This window comes from Melospiza georgiana, chromosome 5 (assembly GCF_028018845.1).
Source record: "Melospiza georgiana isolate bMelGeo1 chromosome 5, bMelGeo1.pri, whole genome shotgun sequence".
NCBI lineage: Eukaryota > Metazoa > Chordata > Aves > Passeriformes > Passerellidae > Melospiza > Melospiza georgiana.
Window position 1 is genome coordinate 32,101,037 of NC_080434.1, and position 27,643 is coordinate 32,128,679.

The 27,643-nt window shown below is 44.4% G+C and overlaps 1 protein-coding gene across 2 annotated transcripts in view; it reads right to left on the minus strand.

The window, feature by feature from the left end:
- The window catches only part of BMP2K (BMP2 inducible kinase), a 48,905-nt gene extending 25,353 nt beyond the window's left edge, over nt 1–23,552 (minus strand). For both annotated transcript variants that reach the window (XM_058024581.1, XM_058024580.1), the window contains exons 1-7: nt 23,186–23,552; nt 5,277–5,395; nt 4,834–4,939; nt 3,038–3,180; nt 2,494–2,615; nt 1,427–1,508; nt 670–802 (exon numbers count right to left, since the gene is read on the minus strand). In XM_058024581.1, coding sequence (XP_057880564.1) covers nt 670–802; nt 1,427–1,508; nt 2,494–2,615; nt 3,038–3,180; nt 4,834–4,939; nt 5,277–5,395; nt 23,186–23,333 — 853 coding nt within the window. In that variant the 5' untranslated portion in view covers nt 23,334–23,552. The remainder of the gene's footprint in view (nt 1–669; nt 803–1,426; nt 1,509–2,493; nt 2,616–3,037; nt 3,181–4,833; nt 4,940–5,276; nt 5,396–23,185) is intronic.
- Nucleotides 23,553–27,643: the final 4,091 nt, after the last annotated feature.

Below are 27,643 nucleotides of genomic sequence, written 5' to 3' on the forward strand. Positions count from 1 at the left end.
AATTTTTCATATGCTGTCCATCTCACTCTTTCAAGGGAGCCTACTCTAAGCTGAAAACAAGGACAATACTGATAATTACTCTAAATATTAGTTCCCACATCCGTGTCTGGGTAAGTGATAAATCACAAGCCTCAGAACTGCTTCACGTCCAAAATTTTCCTTAACACACTTAGTGCTTCCAAACTGTTGCCAGAGCTCAAATCTGACACTTGGGGTTGCACAAAACTTCCCAGATTTTTGTTCTAGTATAAACTACGCAACTACTATTAAAATTGTCCCCAGTGCAATTAATCTCAGCACACTGATGTTGCTATGCTAAAGCAGCACTTCAAATTTATCTAAGCACTACTTGGACAGAAGAGTCTGACATTCCACAGAAAACACACACTTAAGGGTAAAAAATATTAATAAACAGAGCTAAACAATAAAGAGAAGCAGTCTTGGCATTCCCCCTATTCCTCTGGGATTTATCAGCACCTAAAGAAAAAAAATCATCCCTGAGTCCCAGAGAAACCAAAGGGTTCCCTTGAGCTTCAAGGGCTCTTGGGGAGTTGAGAGGCACAGCTGGAGGTGGCAGGGTTTGACAGCAGAGGTGCTGAGCAGCAGCTCAGAGCTGTGCTTTGCTGGCTTGGTGAGCTGGAGGGGTGGCTGCAGTGCCTGTGTACTTACTGATCAAGCAGTGCACGCTGTGCGAGTACCGCGAGCCGTCTGGGATGGTGAAGCTCCCGTCACAAATGGCCACCTGACTTTCTCCAAAGGGAAGGGAAAAGAAGCACAGCTTATACAGCAAGCAGCCCAGTGCCTGTAAAAGAAACACAAGCCCTGTCAGGGGATGAGAACAAGCCCTTGCTACCACAAGGCAGCACTAACAACGCTGCCCCCTGGCCACAGAGATGTTCACATGCTGTGTGGGAGCTGCACTTTGGAACACAGCTGATGTGAGGAGCTGATGGGTCAAAGCTGCTCTAACAACACTTGCTCTTGCTCTAATTCCTGCAGCACACCCAGTACAAACCAGAGCACACCAAGCACTGCATTCTCAGCATCATATCATGACTCTTTGCACTAAATTTCCTATCTTACTCCTTGTCTGCTCATCAAATACTAAAAATACCTTTCTTGATCATGCTGGCAACAGGTTTCTATAAGAAATCACTGGGGGCTATCAAGCAGAAACCAGAGCAAACATAAGAAGAGATGTTCTAAATCACATCCCCTTTCCTTTAAGTTAAAAAAACCCAAAAAACATGGGATTCATTTTATTTACAAAAATCTAAATAGCCAAGACACTTCTACTGTTCTGTGTTCTATAGCTGCCCAATGTGTTTCATTTTCCAGTAATTAGTTTTTCAGTCAGTCAATACTGGTTTTAATTCCCCCTTCCTTTACCAGTCCCACAGATCATACTATCCAATTTTTTGCTTACCCAGATATCTGCCTTGGTAGTAATGGGTTTTCCTCCATATAGATTGATCATCTCAGGAGCTCTGTATGATAGTGTAGTGTACCTAGAAACATAAAATACAGAGGACATAGCTAAAAATCTAGCATCACAGGCGAGAGGGTGTTTCCCTCATCCACCATGCACAAAGTTTCAGACATGTGCCTGGAATTGTCTTACATGATGCACATCATTAGCGCATTGCAGCATCACAAATAATATCTGGAGCAGCAGTATGAACTATCATACACAAAAATAAACATTAGGTCAGGTTAAGTTGGCTTTTAGTGCTATTGCCCCAAAGCAGACTTTTGCCAGAGTGACTGTGCATACACAGCCAGTCACCTGAGGGGAACAAATGCTGAGTCCTACAAGGGCCCTCCCTATCCCACACTGAAACACGCAGAATGCAGACTTCAGAACACTAACACCCCAAAGCAACTCAGCTGGTAGCTCAAATACTTCAGAGATGGAAAAAGCCTCTAATCACTTCATGACTTGAAAACAAGCAGTCTGTATTTACCCCTCTGACACAGTTAGGCCAGAAGGGCAAAATCAAAATAATACATGTTTTCACAAGTGTGTCTAAGAAAAGTTGAAATATTTTTCTGATCAGTCTCAGGAGAATGGACACAGACCATACTCTGCAAATGAGACTCAGTATAAATGCACTGCAGGGCTTCTTTACATTAGTAATTGGTATCTTAGCAAGTATTTGCTTATTAGTATTAAAAAAGCACAAATGAAAAATATCCAACTCCTAAAATGGCCAGGAGCCAGACCTATATTTATGAACAATTGACTTTCACAACAGCATGCTTTTTGCTAACAACTTTATTTTTAAGAATCACAGTTTTGAAAAACAATCTGTCAATAAACAGAGGAAATCTTATCAAATACTTGCAGTCTTTTACTGTATTTATGCCAAAATGAATTCAAGATCAGCTATTAATTTCAATTCATTAGTGATACATGCACACCACATCATAATATATGGAGTTTCCTGGCAGCACAGTCATTGCTTATGACAGATCACCTAAAAGCGAACTTACTTTTTTATTTCTTCTTCAACCATATTAACACCATCTTTTTGAGGGTTCAGGTACTTGTTAGTGGCACTGCCAAAGTCACAGAGAACGTAGTTCCCATTATCATTTAACAACAGATTCTCCACCTTCAAAGAAAATCAACACACCAGGTAGGTTAACATAAAAGCATGAACTTCCAGGTTAAGCATTACTACATGTTCTCACACACAAACAGGAAGTAAATGCTGCTATGAAGTAAATGAACACTATGAAAATTCAACTTCTCACTTTTGATGAGCAAAGAGAAGCACACATGCACAAATGCTCAATAGAACAGCCAACCTACCATGTCATTTTACAAAAATCCTCCATAGGTTGAAAAATAGTATCAACTGCTAAACTTTGTTTTGGCAATAGGTGATGTCCTATACTTAATGTCTGTTTATAGCTTCACCAACAGCAAGCTCCCAACTAGAAACCGGTCTTACAGAAAGCTCTCCCATATCCTCAACCCTCTTCAAACAGATCCCTGATTTTAGCCTGGATTTCCTTACAGTAAAGGTCATACCTTGAGATCCCGGTGAACTATAGGTGTTTTGCACTGATGCAACCGGGCAACAGCTTCACAGGTGTCACAAAATATCCTCATTACTTCTGGCTCCGTGAAGCCTGTCTGCAGACGCTGGTTCATCTGGTTCACAACTTGCCCAGCTAAAAAAACAGGAGAAATATCTTTCAAGTAATTCCTATCAGGTACAGAAGTAGAGTTATATGCATTAAGTCCACAAATATGATGCAAGAAAGTTTTCCTCAGTTACTGTATTTGAACAAAATAAACCTTGTTTCCCAACCATACACTCTTGTAATACCCTAAAGAGAAAAATTACTGGCACAAATGAAAACAATCCAGTCCCTGAGGCTGAAATGTGTTTGAAACCAACAGCTGCAAACACAAAAAAAGAACCCATCACACCAATATGTCACCTAAAAACTATCTCTTGCATTAGAATCCATAACCCAAATGCCAAGTGAGTTCATGAATTCATTCTCTGAAAACCCTGTCTTTCTGGGAGACAAAGGAGGAAGAAAGGGGAAGCAGGGAAGGAGGGAAACAAAGCCCTGAACTCATCCTCCAAGGAAGAAGACCTCCCTTTCCCTTTTCATAGGTTTCTTTTAAGACTGGCAATCAATACTTCCCTGCTCCTTGCAGTAATTGTACCAGACACCACTAAGCTCTCCCTACCACAATGCTCACTGCACACAGGGATGAAGAAGGATTCTTGCAGAGACAGCAGGCCCTTGGTGGGCATTCTGTCAAACAAGGATGCTTACAGCACGGGAAGCCTACCACTGTCAAGTTGTCTGACAGCTGACATCCACAGGGTTATTTACCAGGGCCGTTAGGGAAACAGTACTACCAACAGTGAGTCAGAACTGAGCTCCCAGAATGGTACAAAAGTTCATCCATACAAGCAGGGTAAAGGGCCAAAAATGTGGCCATTAGTTTTCAAGATCTCTTTAATCCATTCCCCAAAATCTACATTAATCTACATGGTCTTTGGCTCCTTATGGTACAGATTGCACAAACTGTAAGGCTCACTGCTTATACTGCAAATATAACCCACATACACCTCAGCTCAAAGTACTGGTCGAGCAGTACAGACCATGGGAGGCTTCTTTCCAGGAGTATTTACTTTGTGCTGCAGGACTTGGGGCAGAGTATCACCAATTACTTGGGTTAACCACCATCTCATACTAGGAGGTCTGCACTCAGTCTCCCTAGATTTTAGACAAACTTCACAAGTTAAACTCATTGGCAAGTTTATATACCCTACATATGTGAACTGAGAGGAACAGCCAGTCTCTGACTTAGGTATTGTTTCAAACAAAGTTACATTGTCAAGCAGGAACACATGGCTGACATCTTTTTGGACAGCACTATCAACCTGAACTTTACTACACCTATTTGTAGGATATCACCCATCAGGTGAAGCTTCTTCAATGTTGTTATCTAGAACAAAAATAGCAGAGGGAGCAAAGTGGTGAAAATTTGCTAATCTTTCCTACCGAGTTACATTCCAGACACCCGTTGCTTAGCACCACCAGCAGAACAGCACAACTGCACTTCATACATAGAGAATTAATTTCCCTGTTTGTAACCATATCTAATTACAAAGCTTTGCGAAACTTTTACGTTTTGGCCAGTGCCTAGGTAGCAATGCCAGCAGAAAAGTGAAACTAACTACCTGGATTCCAGCTGAGACACATACATGTTAACCCCCTACATCAAGGGAACAGTTTTAATCAAAATCACAGGTGATAGTACAAACCTTATCCTCAGTATACCTAGGTGATGACTCTTACCTCGACAGTACTCCATGAGGATGAGCACCTCCCACACATTATCACTTAGTGAGTTTACAGCACAATCCAAATAACTCACTATGTTCTTGTGCCCAGATAACTCTTTCTGAAAGAGAAAATGGATATTACACTTCAGTACTGAGAAAACAAAGAGCAATTTTCAGTTGCCACTACAGCACTGGAAGAAAATCCTTTTGCTTGGGAACCAGACATACTGACCAAACGGAATATACACATTCACGTCAGGTATCAAATGCATACTCAAATAATTAAGAAATGAATCATGCACCAACCCTAAAGCCAGCATTAGTTTCTGTAAGTACTGGTGGAAAATCAGGAGTAAGCACCAAAAGCAAATGGTGCCTAGAAACACTGGAGAGGCATTTGCTGGGTGTACACTAGAAACTGACACTTTCTCCAGTTCCAAGCAATGGCCTTCTTACCATGATGGTGATTTCCCTCTTGCAGATGTTAAGGTCTGGCACATTATTCACACACATCCTCTTCAGTGCGCAGCGCGTCCCGCTGGGCATGCGCACCAGGAACACCGTGGAGAAGCCACCTGGAGAACAAAAGTGAAAAAAGCAGCTGCTTGAGCTTCTTGTACACATCTACCCAACATCACTATATCCTAAGGATGAGCAACAAAGACTATATCGGTCATTGAGTGACTAGTAACAAACACTTCCCAAGTTAAATATTTGTTACCTCAACCCATTTCTTTTAAATCAAATACTCATGACAAAAGCAAAACCATTGAAGCCTCACTACTGTCTTACAACATTACATGAAAGCATTAGAAAAGCGCTTTCACATTCAAATTAATTCATAAAGCACAGAACCACCATGTATTGAGACATCAACCCTGCAGTACTTAATCATTCAAAAACCTGAATCGAGTCAAGGTACATTAATTCCCTAAACCCACATTCTAATACATAAAACTGTTTAGCAAAAGTCTTGAGAGACACTGAAGAAGTGATGTGACTTTTCAGGCTAGCCTCAACAGCCTCCCTGGAGCCCCAGACAGCACAAGCAGCCAGCCCTAGAGAAGCATTTTTATTTATATCACACTCAATGTGCGCACTGGAATTAAGCATTTTCTTAAAACCACTCCCACTGCAAACATTCTTATCCAACAAGAGCATGAACTGGGCCCCACAGAGTCGAGCCCGTTCCCCAGAAGGGTTTTTTGAGGGTTTTTTTCACTCTTCACTGGTAGAGAACAATCACAGAGGCAGGAAATACACAAGTGAAACAACTTACACAGGAAGTACTTCCCAGTGCTCAGGACAGCAAAGTGAAACCCAGCAGGCTGTTTTAGCTGCCTCCTGTTAGTCCTGCCTGCTGCTCAAGGAGGCACACTGCCATCACCTCAAGGCTCACATGCACAGCTTTCCCACACTTAGAGAAAACCCACCTCACAGCAGAGCCCATGTCAAGCCCTGCTTTCCTGAAGTGCTGTCTGATCCAAAGCCAAGCAGCACCACAGGAACTCTGTACTAGGGCAGGAGCTTGGGAACACCACCAGGACACAAGTAACTAAATTAAAACAAGTAACTACTCCAATAATCAGGCAGCCACTTGAAATGCACACATTTCATGGTACCCAGTAGCATCTGCAAGTCATGTTGCTTAAGTACAGTGCACCTCATTTGATGCAAGTCTCATGTGCTTGAGCAAACAATCACCTAACCACTGCCACTCAAGAAGCTAAGTTATATCAATTCCTCTTGAAGATTAAGTATTTATTTTTTAACCTAATTCTCATTAAGCCAAATGAGATGGTAGGCTGTCAAAGCAGAATTACCACAAGTTTAATTCAACAACCTCATCCTAGTTCACACAGGGCCTTCCTAAAAAATTCACAGGACACACACTCTTAACAGTTCAAGTTCTCAACACTCAACTCCAGCTGGCACTGAAATGATCCTAGAGGGCTCCAGCCTGGAGCTCTGCCAGAGTGATGTGCAAGACCTTCATTAGCAGAAGAATTTTTTTACTATCCTCACAATAAAACTACCTGGTTTTTAAGCACCAATATCTGACCAGCAGAACCCTAAAGGCCGAGCCTAAGGCTGCTCTTGCCATCAGGTGGCGATATCAGCCAGCAGTTGAACCCGAGGGACTGAAAAAGCAGACCTGGTCGTGGTTTGGCAAGAAGCAGATCCCTGACCTTGAATGGTCTGCCGTCAGTGAATAGCGCCGCTAAAAAAGCCCTTTCCTGCAAGAGTCAAGGGGCACAACCCTGGGCAAGGCTGGGTGACCTGTCCTGCCCCAGCTCACAGCTTTCCTCACTGCTCCCCTTCCTGTTCTCTCTCCCCTCCCACCGGGGCAGCGTGGTTCAACACAACAAGGAGCTTCATCTCTTTCAGTCAGATTTCCTCCAAAGTCACTCGAAGTTTAAATCCTCCCAAGGACAGCCACATTGCACTTTTCCCTGGAATGCCTCATAAGAAGCCTTTCTAAAGAATCTATAGTTACATAAGCCAATAGACACTTAGCACAATTAAACTCTTTAAAAAGCTCACACATCTTTCTTACCTTTCTTTACTTGAACTATCTTTGTGTCACCTTAACGATGCACTTCTGGGATCACCTTACCAGCTAGCCAGCAATGACTGGGGCTTTTTTCTGCACTAGTTATTTTGTTTGTTTGTTTCTAATGAAATTCTACATCAGCCACATGTGTTTGGTTTTTTTCTATGTATATTTAAGGTCAACCTTGAGTAATTTCACAGGCCTCAACATGCCATTTACACTTTATCATGTTACATTCCTGAAACTCGAACCAGGAAACAGTGGAGCTGTCAGAATTCTAAGCACCCTATTTGCTTACTCAGGTAGAACAAAATAAGGTTGAAAAATCTTCCAGCGACTTTACCATCTTTCAGACTGTTACACATTATGTGTATATATAGACAACACCTTTTTTTACATCATACAGATTTTTTTGAAACACACAAAAGCATCAAATGTTGTTTCTCCAAGTAGTGAAACCCTTGACTATGTATTCAAATCTCAGACAAACAGTACAGAAATTCCGGCATAGAAGGATTTTACCTCTACAGTAACAAACAGCAGCCACTAACCACATCTGTAAAAGTTGAAGCAGGAATGGCAGCTACTACACTGTAAATGGTTCCTTACAAATCCACTAAAATTTGGATGTTTTGGAGAGGTGACTGAGTTTTTAGCATCCATCTCTATTCAGACAAGCAAATCCTCAGAAATAAGTTTTGATAAAGCTAATGAGTATACAAAAGTATATTTTCAGTTACACATGTTTTTTCTGTATATTTCAAAACCTGAAATTAAAGAAGCGATAGATGTGTACACCAACAGATCCTAATTGTTTTCATGTGCCTATGCAATGCAGACAGGTATTTAGGAACTTCCTCAACAACTCAGTATAATCTTGGGTTCAGGAGGACAGTTTTTGAGGACACGAAGCCTTGGAGCTGTGAGCCCTAAGAGGGGTTCCAAGGCCAACCTGACTGCCTCCATCACAGCACAGTTGTACACTGGCTTTACATTCTCTGTGGAAAGCTGTTCTTAATAAAGTTGAGTGTAAAGCTGTTGTTAACAAAGCCCAACAACAACCAAAAGGATAGGTTATTTCTAATTTGAAACCCACTGCCAAGACAGGCCCTCAGCCTCACATGACCTTGGTCAAGGAGGCAGCCTTGTGTACCTCTCCACAAAGCCAGAGAAACAGGTTCAAGTGCCATTATCTCCCTGTGACCCATCTACCCACACATACCCTCTTCTTCCCCAATTTTGCAAGAAGAAGCTACCCATCTACATGCTAATTTCCTTTAAAATACCAGGTCTGTCTCTTTGGCATTCCAGATACTCCTCCCTCCAATGATTATTTCAGTACATTTATCCGTGTCCTGAATAAGTTTCTTCACTCAACACTTCCACTGCTAACTTACTGGGAGAATCACTTGATGCCTGGGCCACTTGTGCATGTTTGCTCCCTGTTAGTTGCAGAGACACATTTTCAAGATCAGGCTGACCTGCAGCCTGAGCCAACTCACTCCAGAAGTGACACCTCCCAGGACTGCATAGCCTTCCAAGCACTGGAGCTGCAAGCCCAACAGACTGGAAAGAACCATTTTATGGACTAGGAATCTACTCAAAACACAGAACAGGACCAGTTCAAGCACAAATGCCTTGAAACAGGCTCCCAGCAATACAAACTAATAAAACCTTTACTGCAAGTCTGCAATGACAGAGAACAGTATGACTTTATTAAATGTTTTAAGCATCTTTCTTCCACAAGAGAAAAATACCCCACAAAACCAAAACAAAAAAACCCACGAAAACTCCCACCAAAAATAAAACAAAAAACCAAATCTTAAAAAACCACCAAACCAAACAAAAAAACCCCAAGCATCTGCCCTTCCCCCCCCAACTCTAACCTCTATAGCTTCTGTGGTGCTCCAACACAAAAGAAATCAGTGTCCAAAATCAAAGGACATTACAAAGAAAGTCTAAAAAGAACTAGTCTTTCTCCACAAAAAAAAGCACAACCACAAGAAAAACAGCTCTTCATATCCCATCCCCTTTTGTATGGAAGACTGAAAAAAGCCCTTTTTCAACCTGCATCAAACAATATAACCATGTGCTATTCTACCAGGAATTTGGAGTCTGCTCCTTTCTGCCAGAGTTGCAGACAAACCCATGCCAAGAGCTGTTTCCTGCAGCTCAGTTTTGATTCCCACCTTCAAGGTGTGTGAAACACACATCAGCACTCAGGCTCTCAAGTGTCCTTCCACGACTGCTCTGGAGCCACAGAGCCCCCTCTTCCACGCTGCTGCTCCATTTCCCTGGTGCTGCCACAACATCCATAACTCTGTATGCCCACTGGACCCTACTGGGGTAGGTTCACTTGCATCAATTCCCAGAACCTCTCTCCTCCCCACAAGGATGGCAGTCCTTCCCTCCAGAGGCGCTGCCTGCTGTCAGTCAGCACAGATGGTGCATTGCAGGTGCCTGCAGGAGTGGCAGACTAAAAGCAGACACAAAAACCACCTGAGTTTTGCATAGAAAATATTAATTCTTAAAGCTGTGCAGCTTTCCATCTGTTTTTGACGGCGAAACCTTTAAAAATGCACAGAGCTCCAACATCCGAATTTCTCATCAGATTCCAAACATCATGTGATTGTTGAGGGAGTAACCTTTAACAGAAACTTAAAATGCCTTTTTCAAGCCTTATGAGAAATTTCTGATGAAACATTTAGGTTTTGTCACAAGTTCCACCAGAGAAGGAGGCAACAGTTCTGTCTGCCCATTGCTGAAGCACCTCTGCATGAGAGGATGAGGCTGAAAGCAGCTCAATAAAGGCAGCGTTAACAAACACCAATCATAGACACACATCCACCTTTCCCTACATGTACATCTGTAAATTTCGTGAGCATGAACATGGGCACGGGTATTCTCAGTGAAGCTTACCCCACGAGCCTCAGCCTTGAACACAAGGCTCTGACACACAGCTCCACCCTGAAGATTTGACAGATGTTGCTCCCAAGCTCAAGAGCTCAGCATTTGCCAAACCAAGAACAGAAATAGCTCCCTACTTCTAAAATACTCCATTCCTACACACACATTTCAGAGTTCAGTATTTCTCCACTTTAAGCATGCAGACAATGCATTCCAAGGGCCATACCACTGCTCCCTTTCCCACTGCCCACACAAATTCCCACCATGTAACAAGCTGACTATCAGGGCCAGTTTAGACAAGTAGCACTGTTTTTCTCAAATCTGCATCCGCTCCTCCAGCAGCACTGGGAAAACAGCAGCTGTGAATCACATCCCAGCAGGACAACACCGTGCAGCCACAGCAGGCAGGTCTGCCACGCACACCTCTGCTAATGACACTGCTACCCCGCTCCAGGCTTGCACGTCTGGATTCCACTTCTCCCAGCATCAGCTGGAGGCCAGCCTCACAAAAAAGCTCTGACAGAAGCACCAGCGACTGCCTGGGGGATCCAAGACACTTAAGTGACTGAGCAAGATGGGAAAGCTGAATTAAGGTCTGCTACAGACTTTTGTGAAAAGTTTCTGTATTTATTAGCACCCATGCACCAGACATGCCCCAGGGCCAACCCTGAGATGCTGAAGATTCAGCACAGCAAACAGCGAAAGGAACAGAGCTCTGTGCCCTGCAGTACAGCCCATCACCACCCCACCTGCTTCTCCACATCCAGGTGACTTGCTAGCATGTCTGACTACTGCTTCCATGGCATCCCCTGCTGGACAGCCTCAGCTACTTGGCTGCTAGAGAAACAAAAACCATCCATTTCCTAAAGCAGATAAATTCCCTAACACACCTGCAATTCCTGCAGTAACCTAAGTTTAAGGAAGATGAAAGCAGATGGACTGCAAAGCTCACTTAATGCACACTTTTAAAAAATAAACAGACAAAACCAAAAAACCCATGCATTTGCTACACCCTGCAAGGAATGCATCTTATGCACTCAAGACAAAATATTTTATTTCTTAGAGTAAAGCTGATGCCTTCTCATACCTGGCTGGAAAAAGACCAAAAACTTCCCCATATTTCCATCTTCAATCAAGCTGCTTGAGATTTAGTCACAACCACTGCACTACTTTCATGTATTACACCCTCACCATCTCCTTCTGTTCACTGGGAAAAAAACCAAACAACTAATGCATTTAACTCTGCAACTGTGTTTAACAGAAGTCCATATTTAAGTCAAGTAATACTTCCTGTCTATAAGGAAAAGACCAAGGAAGGTTGCCAGCAGATCACCAACAGTTCAATTTATTTACTATGAAAATTACTGTTAACATCTACTTATTCACCTGTGCTTGTCATGAGAAAGCTTTTCAACTCACCCAAGACCTTGATAAGACACCTACAATGAGCATCCACTAGCACAGTTTACAAAAAAAAAAAACTCACAAAATCTGAAAAATTTGAACAGCAGTTTTATCTTTTGCATGTCTTCCCCATCTCCTGTCTTTGCTCACTGAACTCAGCTCCAGCTGTAGTTTAGTCTGACCTGAAAACAGAGTGAGCTGAAAAACCACAAGAACATGATCCGTGCATACAGGCTCGACAGAATTCACCATTCTACAATGGTGAGGTTACAAGCATGAACTCATTTTGTTTCCTAGATGAATTTCAAATGTCATTCGCTAATTTTTTTTATAAAGCTTGATTTTAGGTCCAGTAAAATCAAAAAATCAAATATAGTTACAAGTTACTTAAATCAGCAGGTAGATAATCCATAACCAATATGCAAATACAATATGCATGACTTTTTGGGAACTGAACTTAATTGCCATACCATATAGTTACCAACCAGTAATTTAAAGTTTGTTAAGAAAACAAACACCTTATCTCTACCAAACGCTAACTTGCTCTCTAGCTGGCCTTTCATTTTCCTTGCCATCACTGCTGGGATTGTGATTTCCATGCGGAGGGCCAGGAATGCCCAGCCAAGCAGGGCTCCCCAGGCTCCCCAGGCCTAAGAGCGCACTGAATGCCCCCGAGCCGCGGCACGGGAACAAAGGCCGGCACACAGAGCCCGGCTCCGGCCCAGCGCCTGGTTCGCGGCGCCCTGGAGCGGTGCCACCTCTGGCTGCCACACAAAGACAAGAGCCACCAGGCCACGCAGACACAAACCAAGCCGTTTGTAACGCCTGCGGCACTTCAGGCTGAGGCAGATGTCACTGCAAGAGTCTCTGCTTTCCTCCTTTTTCAAGGCATCTCACACATACAAATGAGCAAGATGAAGCCCATCTCTTCCCCGCTAGCAAGAGCCTACAGTCTCGCTCACCCTCACATCAGAGCATAATTCACTGACCATTTCTTCCAGGAGCATGACTAGAATTAGAGCTAGAACACCCAATATGGATAATTAAGAAGGATTTTCATTATCTTACCTCACAGTTTTTAGCTGTTTGCAAATACTGGTGCATGTTTAAACTCCAGCATACCAAAGGTGTATGCTGAGATACAGACTTAGCCAGTCTAAGATCAACAGCACAATATCTGAGATCTGACCTGCTTACACCAATGAACAGAATTATAAGGCATTTTAGGCAATAATACTTGCTTAGCACCTGCATGGGGACAGGCAGTTCTTGAACATCTACCTGGTACATGCTGAATATATTTGAACACTCCAAATTGCATATAAAGCATCTCTCAAGACCTTGCAGCACTTCTGTGCTTGGGATTTCAAACTTCACACTGTAATATTTGACAATTTTAAAAAACCAATATACTTACATTTCATAACAGTCTAAGCAGCTTGATAATTTAAAATAAACAAGCTAGGCTGCAATGGCAACAGGATTACAAATAGCAGAATCAAGATGATCAAAATCATTTCGTATCTCTCATACAACTCCCATGTTTCAAGAAGCCAGTCAACAGTGGTAACTCAGAATAACACAGATATTTATTAAATGGACTAATCTGGAAATTCATGGGTTTGGGGAAACACAGCCATATAATTTGATGTCAGTTTAACAAAACAGCAAATCATGAGAAAAGCATAAAATGTTTAATGGAGAAATCAAATATTTGAAGAAAAGCACAAAGCTGGAAGGATAATACTGTAAAGTCACACCAAGATGGATGGAACTCTAAGACTACAAGATTAGACCAAATAAAATGCAGCAAACTACTTCTTTTGAGTTGCCAAAACAACATAAACTTGCTTTTCTATCTTCAGATTGCCTAAGACAACTCTGGATAGTTCTTTCTGGGATCAAATCCTCCTCCTGTTGCCTATACAAGTTCTCACAATGTAAAAGCCAAGTGACAATTCACCTAAACTCATGGCAAGTTAAAGGTCTCAACTCCATAGATGCAGACTGTGCTACTGAGCTCTACCGAGACACAACAGCAAGGCCCAAAGAAAACCTTTATTTCATTTGCTTTTCTCCAAATAATTAATTTTCCTGCACACCACACAAACCAGACCTGCCCCCCATGTCTAATGCTGACACACTAAATTTCATTCACTCTTCCTGTTCTAGTCACATCAACACAGATTGTATTCAGGTCAGGTTCTTATACAGACACGTCAGCAGAGTAGAATTTAGTGCCTTACATTCTTTAATGATCTATTTGCTCTGCACCACTCTCATCGTTATATGCAAGTTAATCATCCAGAACAAGAAAAAACTTGTTCAGCAACAATTTCTCTGAATAAAAGCACATTCAGTTTTTCAACCTGCAGGAATTGCAAAAGAACATAAGAAAATGTCATATTAATCACTCACTTCCAAAGCTATTTTTTGTTTCATAAGAAGCTGCAACAATTACTCATTACAACTGCTACTGAAAGACAAGATGCACAGACAGCAATCACAACCAGAGTAACAAATTTTTTAAAATGAGTCAGTTCAACAGAACTGAAACAAACCAGGAACTGGACCATCTCTATGTTTGGGCTCATGATCGGTAGAGACTTGCCTATTGAAGTTTCTAGGCACCACAGGAACAAATCCACCCATTTAAATAACATGCAAGTTTGGAAGGAAGCCAAACATACCCATGACTCTGAATAAAATCTCCTCAAGCTGTAACATCAGAATTCCTATCTTAGTTTTGCATGTGGCAATTAAGGTACAGCATGTTACAGAAGGGATGAGGAAGAAGCCATCACAGAGCCAGGACGTTCCAAACTCTACCTGTATCTCTTGTACAGACTCATATGACTCGGGACAAACCCCTTCATCTTTGTTTCTCCATCTCTGGAGTAATGGCTCTCCAAGAGCCATGTGATGCTCTTTGCAGCAATTCCAGCTATGATACCTCTTGAAGACCAAGATAAAGACTGCTCAGAGATGTTCACCTGCACCTGAGTCTCTATAATCAGTTGTTCAGTACTTTCACCACTAGCCTCAGAAGCAAAGCAGACCTAATGATCAGCAAGACTAAGGGAAGACTCCTCTACCTTTACAGGGACACCAGTGCCAAGTGTGCCAATTTTCAGTTCCACGAGACAAGAGTGCTTTAACACGCCATGCTCAAGGACAAAGCAGCATGTTTTCTGCTATCAAACCAAAATAAACATTCCTTATTTCATTACGACAGTCACCTAGGATCAAAGCTGGGGTTTTTTTTATTTCCAGTTGGCAACCTTCATTTGTCTACTTTCTTCCACCCTGCCTCTGTTCAGAGACCCAGTTTCACAGATGAACCCACCCATACCCAAGACAGTCCCACTGGAAACAGAAAAATATAACCAACCCAGACAAGCGTGAGCAAGGAACACGCAAATGTGGAAAGGAAGGGAAAGGTTCCTTCCTCCTTAACCAGGAGACAAACACTGAAGGAGACTGAAATCCATTCCCAAGACAACCAGGGAAGCAGGAGCAGAGCAATTCATGCTCCTTTCTTATCAGCAGCTAGACAGTGATGCAGAGAAACACAGACTCCCCTTGGAGGAGAGCAGGGGTTTCAGGATCGCCACACGTCCCCATCCACTGGAGGAGAACACGCGGGACAAGTCATCTCTGCCTCAGCACAACAACCGAGCAGTGATGACGTGACCTGCACCAGGGCACTGCTGCTTGGCACCACTGGGACCTGCCACCACCCTCACACTGTCAGCTCCAGGCATCACCAACAGGCAAATATCCCAAACACATCGGGAAGCAGCTACTCATCCAGCACATGAACAGATTTTAAACTAAGTCCATGAACACAAATGAGGAAAAGCTTGCATTCCCTAACAGATGCTTGTAAATCTAACGGTTTCTTAGGAAAAGGACGGCATCTGACGCAATCAAGTTACAATCAGGCCAGTGACTGACCCTGCCTGTGCTCTGGGTTAGTCCCCAAGGCACCACCCAACTCTCACACTGCCCTTTGGCAGGCACAGAGCATTCATAGTGTCAGTTAACACAGCTCAGCTTACAAACACCAATTCCTTCAACTGCGGCAGCCTGCTTAGCTAGAACATCACAGAGGCAAAAAATAGCTACAGCAAGCAAAATATAGCACAAGGTTAAGGAATTAGGAGAATGAAGACAAACAAAACACTGTAAACCAAAGCAATGCCAGAGACAAGCTGCACAACCCAACTGAGCACCTCCAACACCTCCCCTCTGAACCAGAGGCGGTGTCCAAAGAGCATATGTGCACATTTGCAGAGCCAACCAACTGCCACAGCTGGAAGGGCAGCTGAGCTCACTCGGTTAACATGCTTATGCAATACGACACGCTCATTCTTTTTTCCCTACTGCCAAAGCCAAGTGTGCCAGTGACTGTGCTGCTCCCTGGACACTGAGCCCATCCCTGGTATTAACTTCTGTTCTCCATGCACAGAACCACCTCAGGAACCCTTCCCTGTGGGTAACATAAGGGTTACTGACTGACAGCTCTGCTACCACACTGACAACAGCCCAGAGAAACACATACTCTCTTCCAACAATTACTGGCTCCTAGCTAACCTAGGTCTGAAAAGGAGTTCTACTGCTTTTATCCAACCATTTTTCTTTTCCACGCTGACACGCCAGACACAGATTTAATTTCTAAAAAAGTCTGTTAAACCAGTAAAACACACCCCAAAAAAATTTAAGATCCTGCGTAGCCTTTTTAAAAGCTATGCCATGTCCTTCTCAGACACAGCTAACACAGCCTCCATTCTCCCATGCTGCCTTATCCTGTGAGGGTGTCCAAGAGCTTTCTCCAGCAGCACATCTGCACACATACCCTCCCCTTAGGAATACTGTAACATTAACATTCTTTATCAAAATGCATCTGCAAGGAAGAAGGCAAGTAGATGGCACACGCATTGTCACATCTGTTTTCCCTCAAAATTTGGCACAGGAAAGTGATATTAACAATGATATTAACGTGACACTGCTATCAACCAAGTTCCTTCTCCTGTAACCATCTGACTCTCAGCCACTAGCCTGAAAACTTAGCTTGGAATTACTACTTCCTCTTCACTTAACTACTGCAGGCCACACAAAAATTAAAGGGATAACATCCTCAAAAAAAGACCATAACTGTGTGCAGTTAAAGGTGTAACACCACCCGTCCACACATACACGACGCAGGAAGGAGTGTCCGCAGGGCATGCAAGCACTAATAACTGGATAATCAAAGAGCATTAGACCACGTGCCCTAAAAGCTGAACTTGGCCCTGGCTGTACAATAGATGCCTTTGTCAGCCTACAGATGTTTCCCAACCTGTTCCTTTCTGCACCTGTGTCCCAGAAGCACACAGCAGCTCTGAAGAGCACAGCAAGAGTGAGTGCTCTGCCCAAGTGCCACCACAGTGCCCAGCACGCCAGATGTGTGACTGACTGAGTTGGAGCTTCATTCTGTGTGCTACATTATATGAAAACAGACATTTACCTGCATGACAAGGGAATGTGTAACACAAGGATCACATCCAAATCCCCAAATTGCTTTTGGTTTGCCTGCTCATTACACAGAGCACAGCTCCATGCTGTGCTAGCCAAACAACACTTTTTTCCATGTGAGCTGCCTTCATGAGGCTCAGGAGGTCCCAAGAAAATCCCCACACACACAACACAGACTCCCCCATCTTTCACCACACAGAAATCAAAAGCTGGTCTAGGATCTCAGCACCTGCCAGTCTGCAGATACACTTGATGTAAGGCAGCTGTGACTATTTTGGGGAGTGTAGAAGAGCTTCATGTGTATTGTATTATGCTTTCAGCCAAAACAAAAGTCAGTTTCAAGTACTCACTCTGCTTTTTCTCCCTTCTATCTTGAACTGGAACAAACCATATCTGCTACTCCATTATTAGCAAAGCAGAACTGTTTGAGACAGAATAACAGGCTTGACCTTTACAATCATGTGCAAACAGATTCAGAAATGTTTCACTCTGGAAAAAATCGACATGACCAAACCAACTCAAATGCCACAAGTTAGCCTTCCAGACAGCCTTCCAGCTCATAATCCACCTAAACAACCGAACTAGATTACAACTGAAAATAAAACAGCAGCTTCCACAGAGCAGCAAGTCACATGCAATAACCAAACTAACCAAGACCAGTACTGTACATGTCACTCTTGTCTCATAGGAGAACACCAGCACACCCCAGCAGAAGTAACCCTGTACCAGGTATACTACATTCATAACACCTGCCAGAGAAATAAGCTCTCCCAGAGTTCAAAACTGGGGCCACACCTCGTGGAAACACTTGGAAGTACTAAAGTCCACAGATCCATTACAATGGCATCTCTATTTACCTCTCCAGAAAAAAGAACAACAAACAAGCTCCACCTTGAGAGGAGATGAAGCAGTGTCAGCCATACTGCAACCTGCTTCCAAATTTACAGAAGCTGCTGGAGCTGCAAATCCTCACAATGCCTTGCTCTGGGGACCAAAAATGATGGTATAAGAGGTTAACTGAGGTGGGGCTAAACAAAGGCCAATAGTAACTTATGCACAACACAAAGTTCGTTTACTTGGATTACCACCTGAACTGCTGTTGCTGAGACATAAGGTAGAAAAAACAACCACCACAACAGAACCTTCAAGACAACCCCAATTCCAAAAGTGGTTTGGAAGAACATAAATGAACAGCATGACTACCTACAAACACACAGCACAAGAGCTCACAAAACAGGACCTGGATTCCTCTCAATTAAGGCTACATTTTTCTTAGGCCTCAGCTATAACACTATGAATGTAAGAGGCAAACCAAATCACAAAAGTTCTCAAGTACTTACAAAGACTACACACCAAGTAGGACAGCAGAACTCACAAGCAGCTCATTCCTTCACTGGTGTAAGACACTGGAGGAACAGTTGACTGGCTCAAAATAACCAGGTGGGAACTGTGTGGGCTAACAGGGTGAGCTCTGCAGGGTCAGACAGCCACTGCTCCTCCCCTGCCCCACACTATAATGGTTTCACTGACTCCCTCCCTGCCCCAAAATGGCAGCGACTGACCCACAGCGCACCCAAAATGGCGGTGACTGACCCAGGGCCTGCAGCAACCCAGACATGCTGAAAGCTTTCGTCTGGGAGAAAGGCAAGCTGAACCCCAGAGCAGGTAGATGGGGAGAGAGCTGCTGACCCTCTGACCCTCTGTGGGTTGATGAGCAGTTTGTTACTCAACCTCCTGGGAATTTGGTTGTTTCTCTGCACACCACCTAGAAGGAACCAAGCTACCTTTGCTATTGAGAGGCCCCTTTTCACAGAAAACTGTGCTTTAACCACCATATCTACTAAAAAAGCAAGCATTCTACTACACAAAGATGAATTAATCAACTTATAAATACTTAAAGTACCTAACAGATGAACTTCATACCACTTGAGTGGCCTTTCCCCTGCCTCTCTAGCCCTAGACACAAGGTCACTTGGAAAAGCAACCCTCTCCCAAGCCACAGAAGCAGAGGCCCGGCCCCACACAGCCCCAGACTCACCGCTTTATCAGCCTGGACGACAAAAATAAACCACTGTGTCCACTAGCACACCACTTCTTTCCACACACCCCAGGGCACAGCAAAGTCAGAGCACAAGACCAGCCAAGTGTCATGCTCACTCTTTGCTGTCCAGAGCAGAAGAGCTGCTTTGCATCCCCTCTAGGTACCTCTGAGAGTTGGGGCACGCAGAACTACCCAGTTCTCCTTCAAGGAGCCGGGCATCTCACCTCCACGCTCCTCAGCAGCACTGGCTGGACAGAGTGCGAACCGCTGCGGGGGAACACTACACAGCACTGCTTTATTTTGCTAAGATACAACAGCATATGCCCCACAGCTCCATTAACCAGTTCTGAATGAAAACAAAAAGCAGATGATGACCATCTTTCCCCATCCACAAATCAGCTTCCAAACCAATCTAGTCAATTTTGAGAAGGAAGCTGGAGAGTCCTCCGGCCTTTTCTTTAACAGCTGTAACTGCCTCTTCCTTGCTTCATCTGCACTTGTTAAAAACACACCCATATATTCAATTACAACACTTACCAAAACCTCTTTGGTCTGCTCCTGGTGCAAAGACAACTTAGAGCCTGGCAAAGCCTTTATTCAGTTTGACCATCTCAAGCCCTGCCAAGCAATCAAGACAGAAATGAGCATCTTGCAATGCCTACCTTTATAACAGACAGAAAAATCACTTTTACTGCAGTTATTAAGCAAAAAGGACTTAGTGAAGTCCAAGTCAAGACAAACAAGTAAGTAGTATCACTATGTCAAGCCACAACTTTCCATCTCCTCCCCATGTAAGACAATATTTTGACAACTTGCTAATTTTAAGTTTCATTTTCACTCTTCACAACATAAGCTGTTCTGCATTGACAATTTTAAGCATGTTTCATACCTCGCCATTTCCAGTTGCTGCAATTTCTGAGGTATAAAGTCTTTTTCAATACTGGAGTTCCCATAACTTCAGTTCCCCAAACACCACCTCAAACTTTGAACAGAGAACTCCCCCTATTTTCATTAGATTTCACTTTCCCAACTTGAGCTGCATTGCAAATACTCTGCTTCAATAAAAAGACAAGGCCTTCACTCTGTATCAGACATTTATTCCACATATTTCTACCTTGCCCTCAAAATGGACAGGAATTAATTTTCTACATCAAACCTTCAGTCAAATTAACTGCTTTTCCCCCCATCTCTGAGAAATAAAACGTAAAAACACATACCTCCATCAAACAGCATACTGACCACTTGACTATGGAGGCCAAGAAGTCATCACAGATCAGGTGAGTTTAGAACAAAACAAACCATCTAACAGCCTAACTACAGCTGAAGACTACAGCTCAACTTCACACCCTCTTTAGTCAAAAAGATGCATTTCCTTTAGACAGCATTATACTTTATTCAGAACAACTGGATAATAATGCTCCACACTTCTGCCTTTAGAACTTTGCAATAAAATCATTTTGTCAAAGACTACAGAAAAACATCTGGAGGGCAACACCTGCATCAACATGGGAAATCTGCACTAAGATCCAGCCCTGCAACCCAGGAAGGTCATTACAACCCCAGCTTTTCAGTATGACCACTGCCAGTCCTCCAGTTCCCAGGAGCCTCAATCCTCCACAATGCCAGGAGCTGCCTTCCTAAGATTACTCAGAGCAAAAGCTGGAAAGAGGGTGGGGGTTAAACAGCTCGCATAAAACAGACGTATCATGCTATTAATTCTAATAGCTAATAAAAGCACAATATACCACAGCTCTGCTAACAGAACAGAGCTGTATCTCCTATTAAATAGATTTGTTAAGATCTTTAGATTTGTTAACTAGATCAATCATTAATGCCTCATAACACAAGCTCTAACTTGGATAGCTATTAGCATCTTAAAAGCTATTTCATCAGCATGAGTAATAGGAACTACCTGACAAGTTCACAAGCTTCAGTTAAACTCAGATTCAGAAACTGAAAGAAAAAAAAGCCTTGTGCAAAGAGGACAGGAAAAAACTTTTCTCCTCTGCCCTCCCATGAGAAAGATTATTAACCAGGGGATTTGTAAAGCATTCAGCATTAGTTACAGGTAGCAGTATGACTAATGTAGCAGCAGTAACACACAATTCTTACTATTAATTGCTACTGAGGCAAGGGATTGATTGTCAACGAGTTATTCCCAGATAAAACGCTATCTCCTGAGCCATAAAGCCTGGTGTCAGCTCGGAGCACCCGAGCGCCACCGGGACACTCAGAGAGCCCTTCCCCCGGCACACACCTGCGGCACACACACACACCCCCTGTCACAGCCCAGCTGCTCCCCGGCAGGCAGAGGAGCTGGGAGAGCCCGGCCCCTCCTATTTCCCCAACCCTGCACTTGTGCCACCTGTTCCTTTCTGATCCTCCAGGCCACCTCGGCTCCTCCCTACTGACCCGCTCCAGGGACAGCTTGGAGACTTTTCTCAGGATGCAGCAAATTTCCACTGCCCTGACCCTTATCAATTCTCATCCTAAGCATCTATACTCAAAACACCACATAAAACCTGAAGAATAAAAAAAGCAGTAGAAAACATCTTTCAGACTCGAAAGTAGGAAGTTAATTCACACAACAGTCACATGGTAAATTTGGACTTCCCCTGGCCCCCAAGGGCTGTCAATTTGTTTCTGCCAGCTACAGAAAAGAAAAAAACCCCATAATCTGTAGTGACTCTAAACACAGAACATTGTGAGAAAACTTTTAACAATCTGCTACACTGAACAAAGCACTATAAAATTTCTCTCCTCTCCACTACATACATTTTCTGTGACACCACCTCAATTTGTTCAAGAGTCTATTGCCTTTTTTTTTTTAATCTCCATGTTGCTATCAGCCCAGCCAAGACATGACCTGCTGTCAGACCTTCTTCCAGTGACTTGGAAGTAGCTCCCAGCAAGGCCAACCAGGTACGCAGGTTGCTAATTCCTGACAACATCTTCATACCCCAAATACAAAACACTGCATTCCAAATATTGCATACCAAATCCACTTTTCTATGAAAATCATTCCTAGACAGCAATGAAAAGCTAAGTGCCACTTTTGTGCTCCCATGCCAATTAGTGATATTATCTGCATGCACTTGCTAAAACCACATCTTAAATCTCCACCAAGAAATGCATAAAATCAGCGAAAGTTAACTAATGTACTTACACATAAATATACTTACAAAGTCTAAGCGACACACCGATGAAATCGACAGAGATATATTATTTCACCCACAACATCCTAAGCAGTGCATTTTAAACATTCAGTAACTATGAAATATACAGAACTAGCCCTAAACTCAGTGACCTGGGAAGCAAATTACTCTTTACACATCACATCAATTACCAGCTCTGGAAGACAAACACCACACTGTTTCCCACACACAGTGCAAAACTCAAAAATGGCTCTTCTGATGGTGTCCCATGCCAGCACCTAGTGAAGCAATACAGCTGAGAAAGTCCAGCCAACCCCATGGCTACAAAAACCCACCCAACTCTTCCTTCGGTCCCAGTGCAAGTCCGACGACACCAAGCGCAAGTTCACCACAAGAAGCACAAGCCGAGAACCCTGCAGCGAGGGGAGAGGCTCCACAGCACAACCTGCCAGCACTGCACTTCCACCCGTGACACCAATCTGCTGCCTTCCACCAAGAAAGACCAAGAATTTTATTTTGTCGGGTTTGTTTGCGTTCTCTTCCCTCACCGTAGGGGGCAAAAGCAAAACACGCAGCTGACGGAGGCGCCGCTGACACCTCACCGCGCCTCACTCACCCAAGGCACCGAGCCGGGGAACCCCGAGCGCCCCGACGAGCCCCCGGCCCAGGGAGCGGCCGAAGCAGCTCAGCCCAAAGCCCCGCAAGCCGCTCCCCGCGGGCGAACGACTCCGCGGGGCCGGGAGGGCCCGGCTCCGGCCCGCCCGCGCCGCCCCCGGCCCGCTCTTACCTTCGGCAAGCGGCTCCTCGGGGGTCACCTGGTACCGCCCCACCGCCAGCGCCCTGCCCAGGGCCACGCCGCTCCCGGAGCCACTGCACGCCGTCCCGCCGCCGCCGCCGCTCCCCTCGGACTTGGGCATGCGAGAAAACTTCTTCATGGCGAGCGGAGCCCCAGGAAGAACCGGGCAGGAACCGGAGGCAAGAGGCGGCCAGGGGGTGCCCCGCTTCACATGCCGGCCGCGGCACTCGCTTCTCCTCGCCCGCCGCCGGCTCCCAAAGGGGAGGAGGAAGGAGGAGGAGGGGGAAGGAGGAAGGAGCAGCCACAGCTCCGGGCGGCCGGGGCGGCTGAGGGGACGCCGCGCGCTGTGCCGGGAGCGGCCGCCCCGCCGGCGCGCGGCCTGACAGCGCAGGCGCGGCCCTGCCCCTCACGAAAGTCCCCGCCCGGCCGGAAGTGCGGCCGGCGCTGCACGTGCCGCGGGAGCGAGGCGCGAGCCCCCCGCCCCCCCCACCGCGGTTTCCCGCTCGCGGGGCCCCGCGCGCTCCCTCAGGGGAAATGGCGGGAGGCGCTAAGGGGGACGCGCCCCGGGGCGGGGGGCGACACGCACCGCGCAAAACCCACCCTCAGGCTGCTCCCTCGCCGCCCTCACGATGTCCGTCGTGCTCCGCCGACCCAGCCCGGACGTGCCCTCGGGAAGAGTGTGTGGGAAGGAAAGCGGTGTGGTAATGATCGCCGTGGTAAAAATGGTTTCCCACGCCCGGGCCTGTGCAGCGCTTCGAAGAGAAACCTCAGGGGGGTGGTGGAGTCCCGTTCTCTCCTCACCTGGCTGTTTCCTGTGTCACCTGCTCAAGGTGACCCGGCCCTGGCAGGGGAGCTTGACTGGATGATCTCCAGAGGTCCCTCACAAACCTAACCTAAAAATCTCTTCATCTGGGAAATATGTGCGAAAAGTGTTGATGATGGGTACAAATTCCAGTGGTGTGCCTACGCATATACTCTGTGCAAAGGTGTGAGGGTGACTGAAAAGAAGGGGTGGGACAGGGCTGAAATGATGGGTCTGAACAGGTAGCCATCAGCAATGAAATTTAATACTAACATTTCCCCTCTGTTGAAGTATATTGACATTGACAAAACAAACCAGGGAATTTACCACCACTGATTCACAGGCTGATTTCACACAGGAGTCCCTCCTCCACCCCATACAAATAAAAATGTAGTACTTGTGTGGTTGTTTTTTTTCCTAACCAAATGAAAACATATACAGTAAGACCAAAACTGGTAAAGAATGCTCTATCAGTTGTTGCCATCTTATTTCAAATCTCTCATACCTTCTCAGTGATTTCTCATGGACAGCTCCTCACGGCACTGACTCCTGCACAGCCAGCAAACTCCAGCTCTCTCCTAACCCACTCTTCTGTAGCACTTGTCTTCTTATTGGACACAGCTGTGGCCTATTAAGGGCAGGCCAGTTCCTAATGTTTGGTGATTAGTACAGCTGCAACTCGTCAGGTGTGAGACTACCTTCTGCACTATTTTCTTACATTCTATCCCTCCACAGTCAGTCTCTCATAGGAATAAATGAAGCGGGATTTTTGGTGTTGGCAGTGGTAATTTAACAAAACAATCTTTCCTGCTGAACAGGTAAGTTTTGGATGGATATCACTTACCGCCGCTGGTTCAGTAAAAACGGAGAGGTCTGAAGTACAAATCTTTGGGATGATGTTTTGGTAACCAAATTAGTTTCAACTTAACCATGTTGCCACAGTCTTAGTGGGTAAGAAAACGACAATGTGTCTGTACTGAAGGGACAACCTGTCACGTATGGAAAGCACTGATAAGCTGTTTGCATGGGCAGTCCCCTTTCTGAGGTCGCTGCTGTCCTCTCAGTAACAGCAGATCTGTTTTTCAACAGCATACAGAGATTAATTTGCAGTTTTCCTTGGGAGAGAAAGGAATTTTCAGTGTGGATGAAAGGAGCAGAGTTCTGTGAGATGACATAAGCAGGAGTGTTGTGCTACTAAGGGCATTCCTACAGTGAGATATGGCTATGCCTCTTAAACATTTAATGATCTCTTTGAGAAAAAAATGCAGCTAGGTTAAGAGCATGTACATTTGGTGCCACTGACCGCTGTGATTTTGGTGGTGCTCAGTAAAAATAACGTATTTGCTAAAAGCCACTGTGACTTTGAGAGTACAACTGGCTTTTAGGTTACCTGGTAAGGTTTTATTTGGCTTTGGTGTCCCCATCCCCATCCATGTGTTCTTGTTCTTTTTAAAGTAAGAGGCTGAATTATTGCAGGAGCCAGAGAAAATGAGCCCTCTTGTTACACTGGGATTAACACTGCTAATCTCTGTCTTGGCATCCTGGAGAACACAGAGGTCTCCTCCTGGACATAGCTGGCAAATGAGTGTGCTAGCAGTGCACACTGAGCTGCACTGCTGAGCCTGTAGTGGCTGCAGGGCTGGCTGGTCTCCTGGCAGGAGTCTCCAGGAATCTCTACTGCCTCACAGTGTTCCACAGCGCCTTTCGCCTCAGCCTTAGCACCAAATGGGTTTTTCCTGTGAGATGCCAGCATGTCTTCATGTTAAGGAGTCCCTTTTAAGTGTAGAGCAAGGAAGTTCAATAATAGGGAGGATTTTGACAACTCACTTAAAAATACAGGCCCTCCAAGCAGGTAACTGAGTGATAATTTTACAAATGTGAATAGGCCCCCTCTCTTTTGTTTAAATCCTCACCTGAGCAGAGCAACATGGTGACATTTCTAGAAGCTATATTAATGTCCAGAAAGTCGGAGTTGTGAGTTGTCTTTCACTGAAGGAATGAAACCCAAGGTAAACTTTGCTCTCTGTACTGAGGTGAAACCTCTCCTTTGGTTCAGTCACAGCAGGGATGCTTTGGCCTCCTGCATCTGCAAAATGTGCAGCAAACCCCACCTACTTATTGCAACACGTTTGGCAGTAAGACAAACGGATCAGAAAGGTGTTTGCACTACTTAAAAAACAAACAAAACAAGTTTTAATACCTTGAAAGCACTCACAAGCAGATATTTTCTGGTTGGTGTAAAACAGTACATGGTCTGAAGAAAAATCTGGTGATAAAGAACAAAAATCAGAAATATAAATCCTGAATTTAGGAGAGATCATTCGGGGGGGGGGGGGGATGTTGGCCTGTGTAATGGTTTTTTTTCTTAAACTGTCAACTTGATGAATCATGAAATCATAGGAGGTACTCAGATTTCATTAAAAAAAACACCCAAAACACTATGACAGTGGAGCCAATACTGAACTTTCACTGCATGAAAACAACCTGCTGTGTATGTCTCCACTACAATATTGGAAAGTTTTGCTTCTTCCTTCTTTTTACTGCTTGGGGTCTAAAATGTAGATACATTCCTTCACTTTCAGTAGTTGTGTGGCGGCAGATCTGTGTGGCATATAAATGACCCACCTCCTGGCCCTGTTTGGCACAAAGGTTCTGTCCCACTTAGTGTCACAGGAGCAGGTCTGGAGGGGATTTTAGTACAGTAGTAACTGCTCTCCATGTGCAGACAGCGAGAGGCACTGCTTGTGTCAGAGAGCATATCCATAAATGTGTTTATTTCCCAGCTCTGGAAAGCTCGGTTCCCAGCCGTGGCACCTGCCTCGCCTCAGAGCTCGGACAGCTGTCCTGTCCCTGGGAGCGCAGTGAGGCAGCTTGGAGCAGAGGGACTCGCCTCCCTGTGTGAAGCACTTTGCCATCTATAAAACAGTGCTGTGTTTAGCTAGACTGCTGTAAAACCTTTAAGGGTTTGCGGAGGAAAGCTCTGAGAACACTGTGTGAATATGAAACACCAGATATTTCACGTGCACTCGGAGTGTGAAACGTGACGGTTTAATCCTCTTTAAACTGAATAGTTCAAATGCTGGCACCTTGATTACTGTTTATCGAGCGTTTCTTTCCTCACATCTCTCCCTTCTCATAACTCTTTCCTCTGTACAGTACATGAATTTGTTTTAAATCAATCCCATGAGGATAAAACAACTTCCTGCAAAAATATTGAAAATCCATTACAGAAAGTATTTATTAAGGCAAAAGAGAAGAAGAAAACTTCCTTTGTGTGGGTGTTGTTTTGGAAATGTCTCTTGCTGCTTCTGGATAAACTTTTTTCATTCTATATACCCAAACTGAGTGTCAGAAACAAATGGAAAAAAATCTAATTTTATAGAAAGATATCCTTTATGTATTAAAACTTTGAAAGAAATTGGTAATAGGGGATATCAAGTGTTCAGCAATTATTGCAGCAAATTGGCTTTTTGTCTTATGTGGGTATGTGAGGGTTATTTCCTATTTTGTAATAATTCAGTCAGTGCGAGCAAAACACTGTCAGAGAGGGGGTTTGCCCAATAAGCTCTTCTAATTCATTTTCCCCTCTTACTGCTTCATTGTTCTGCTGTTTTGCTTCTGGTTCCCTGACAGCTGTGAGAAACATC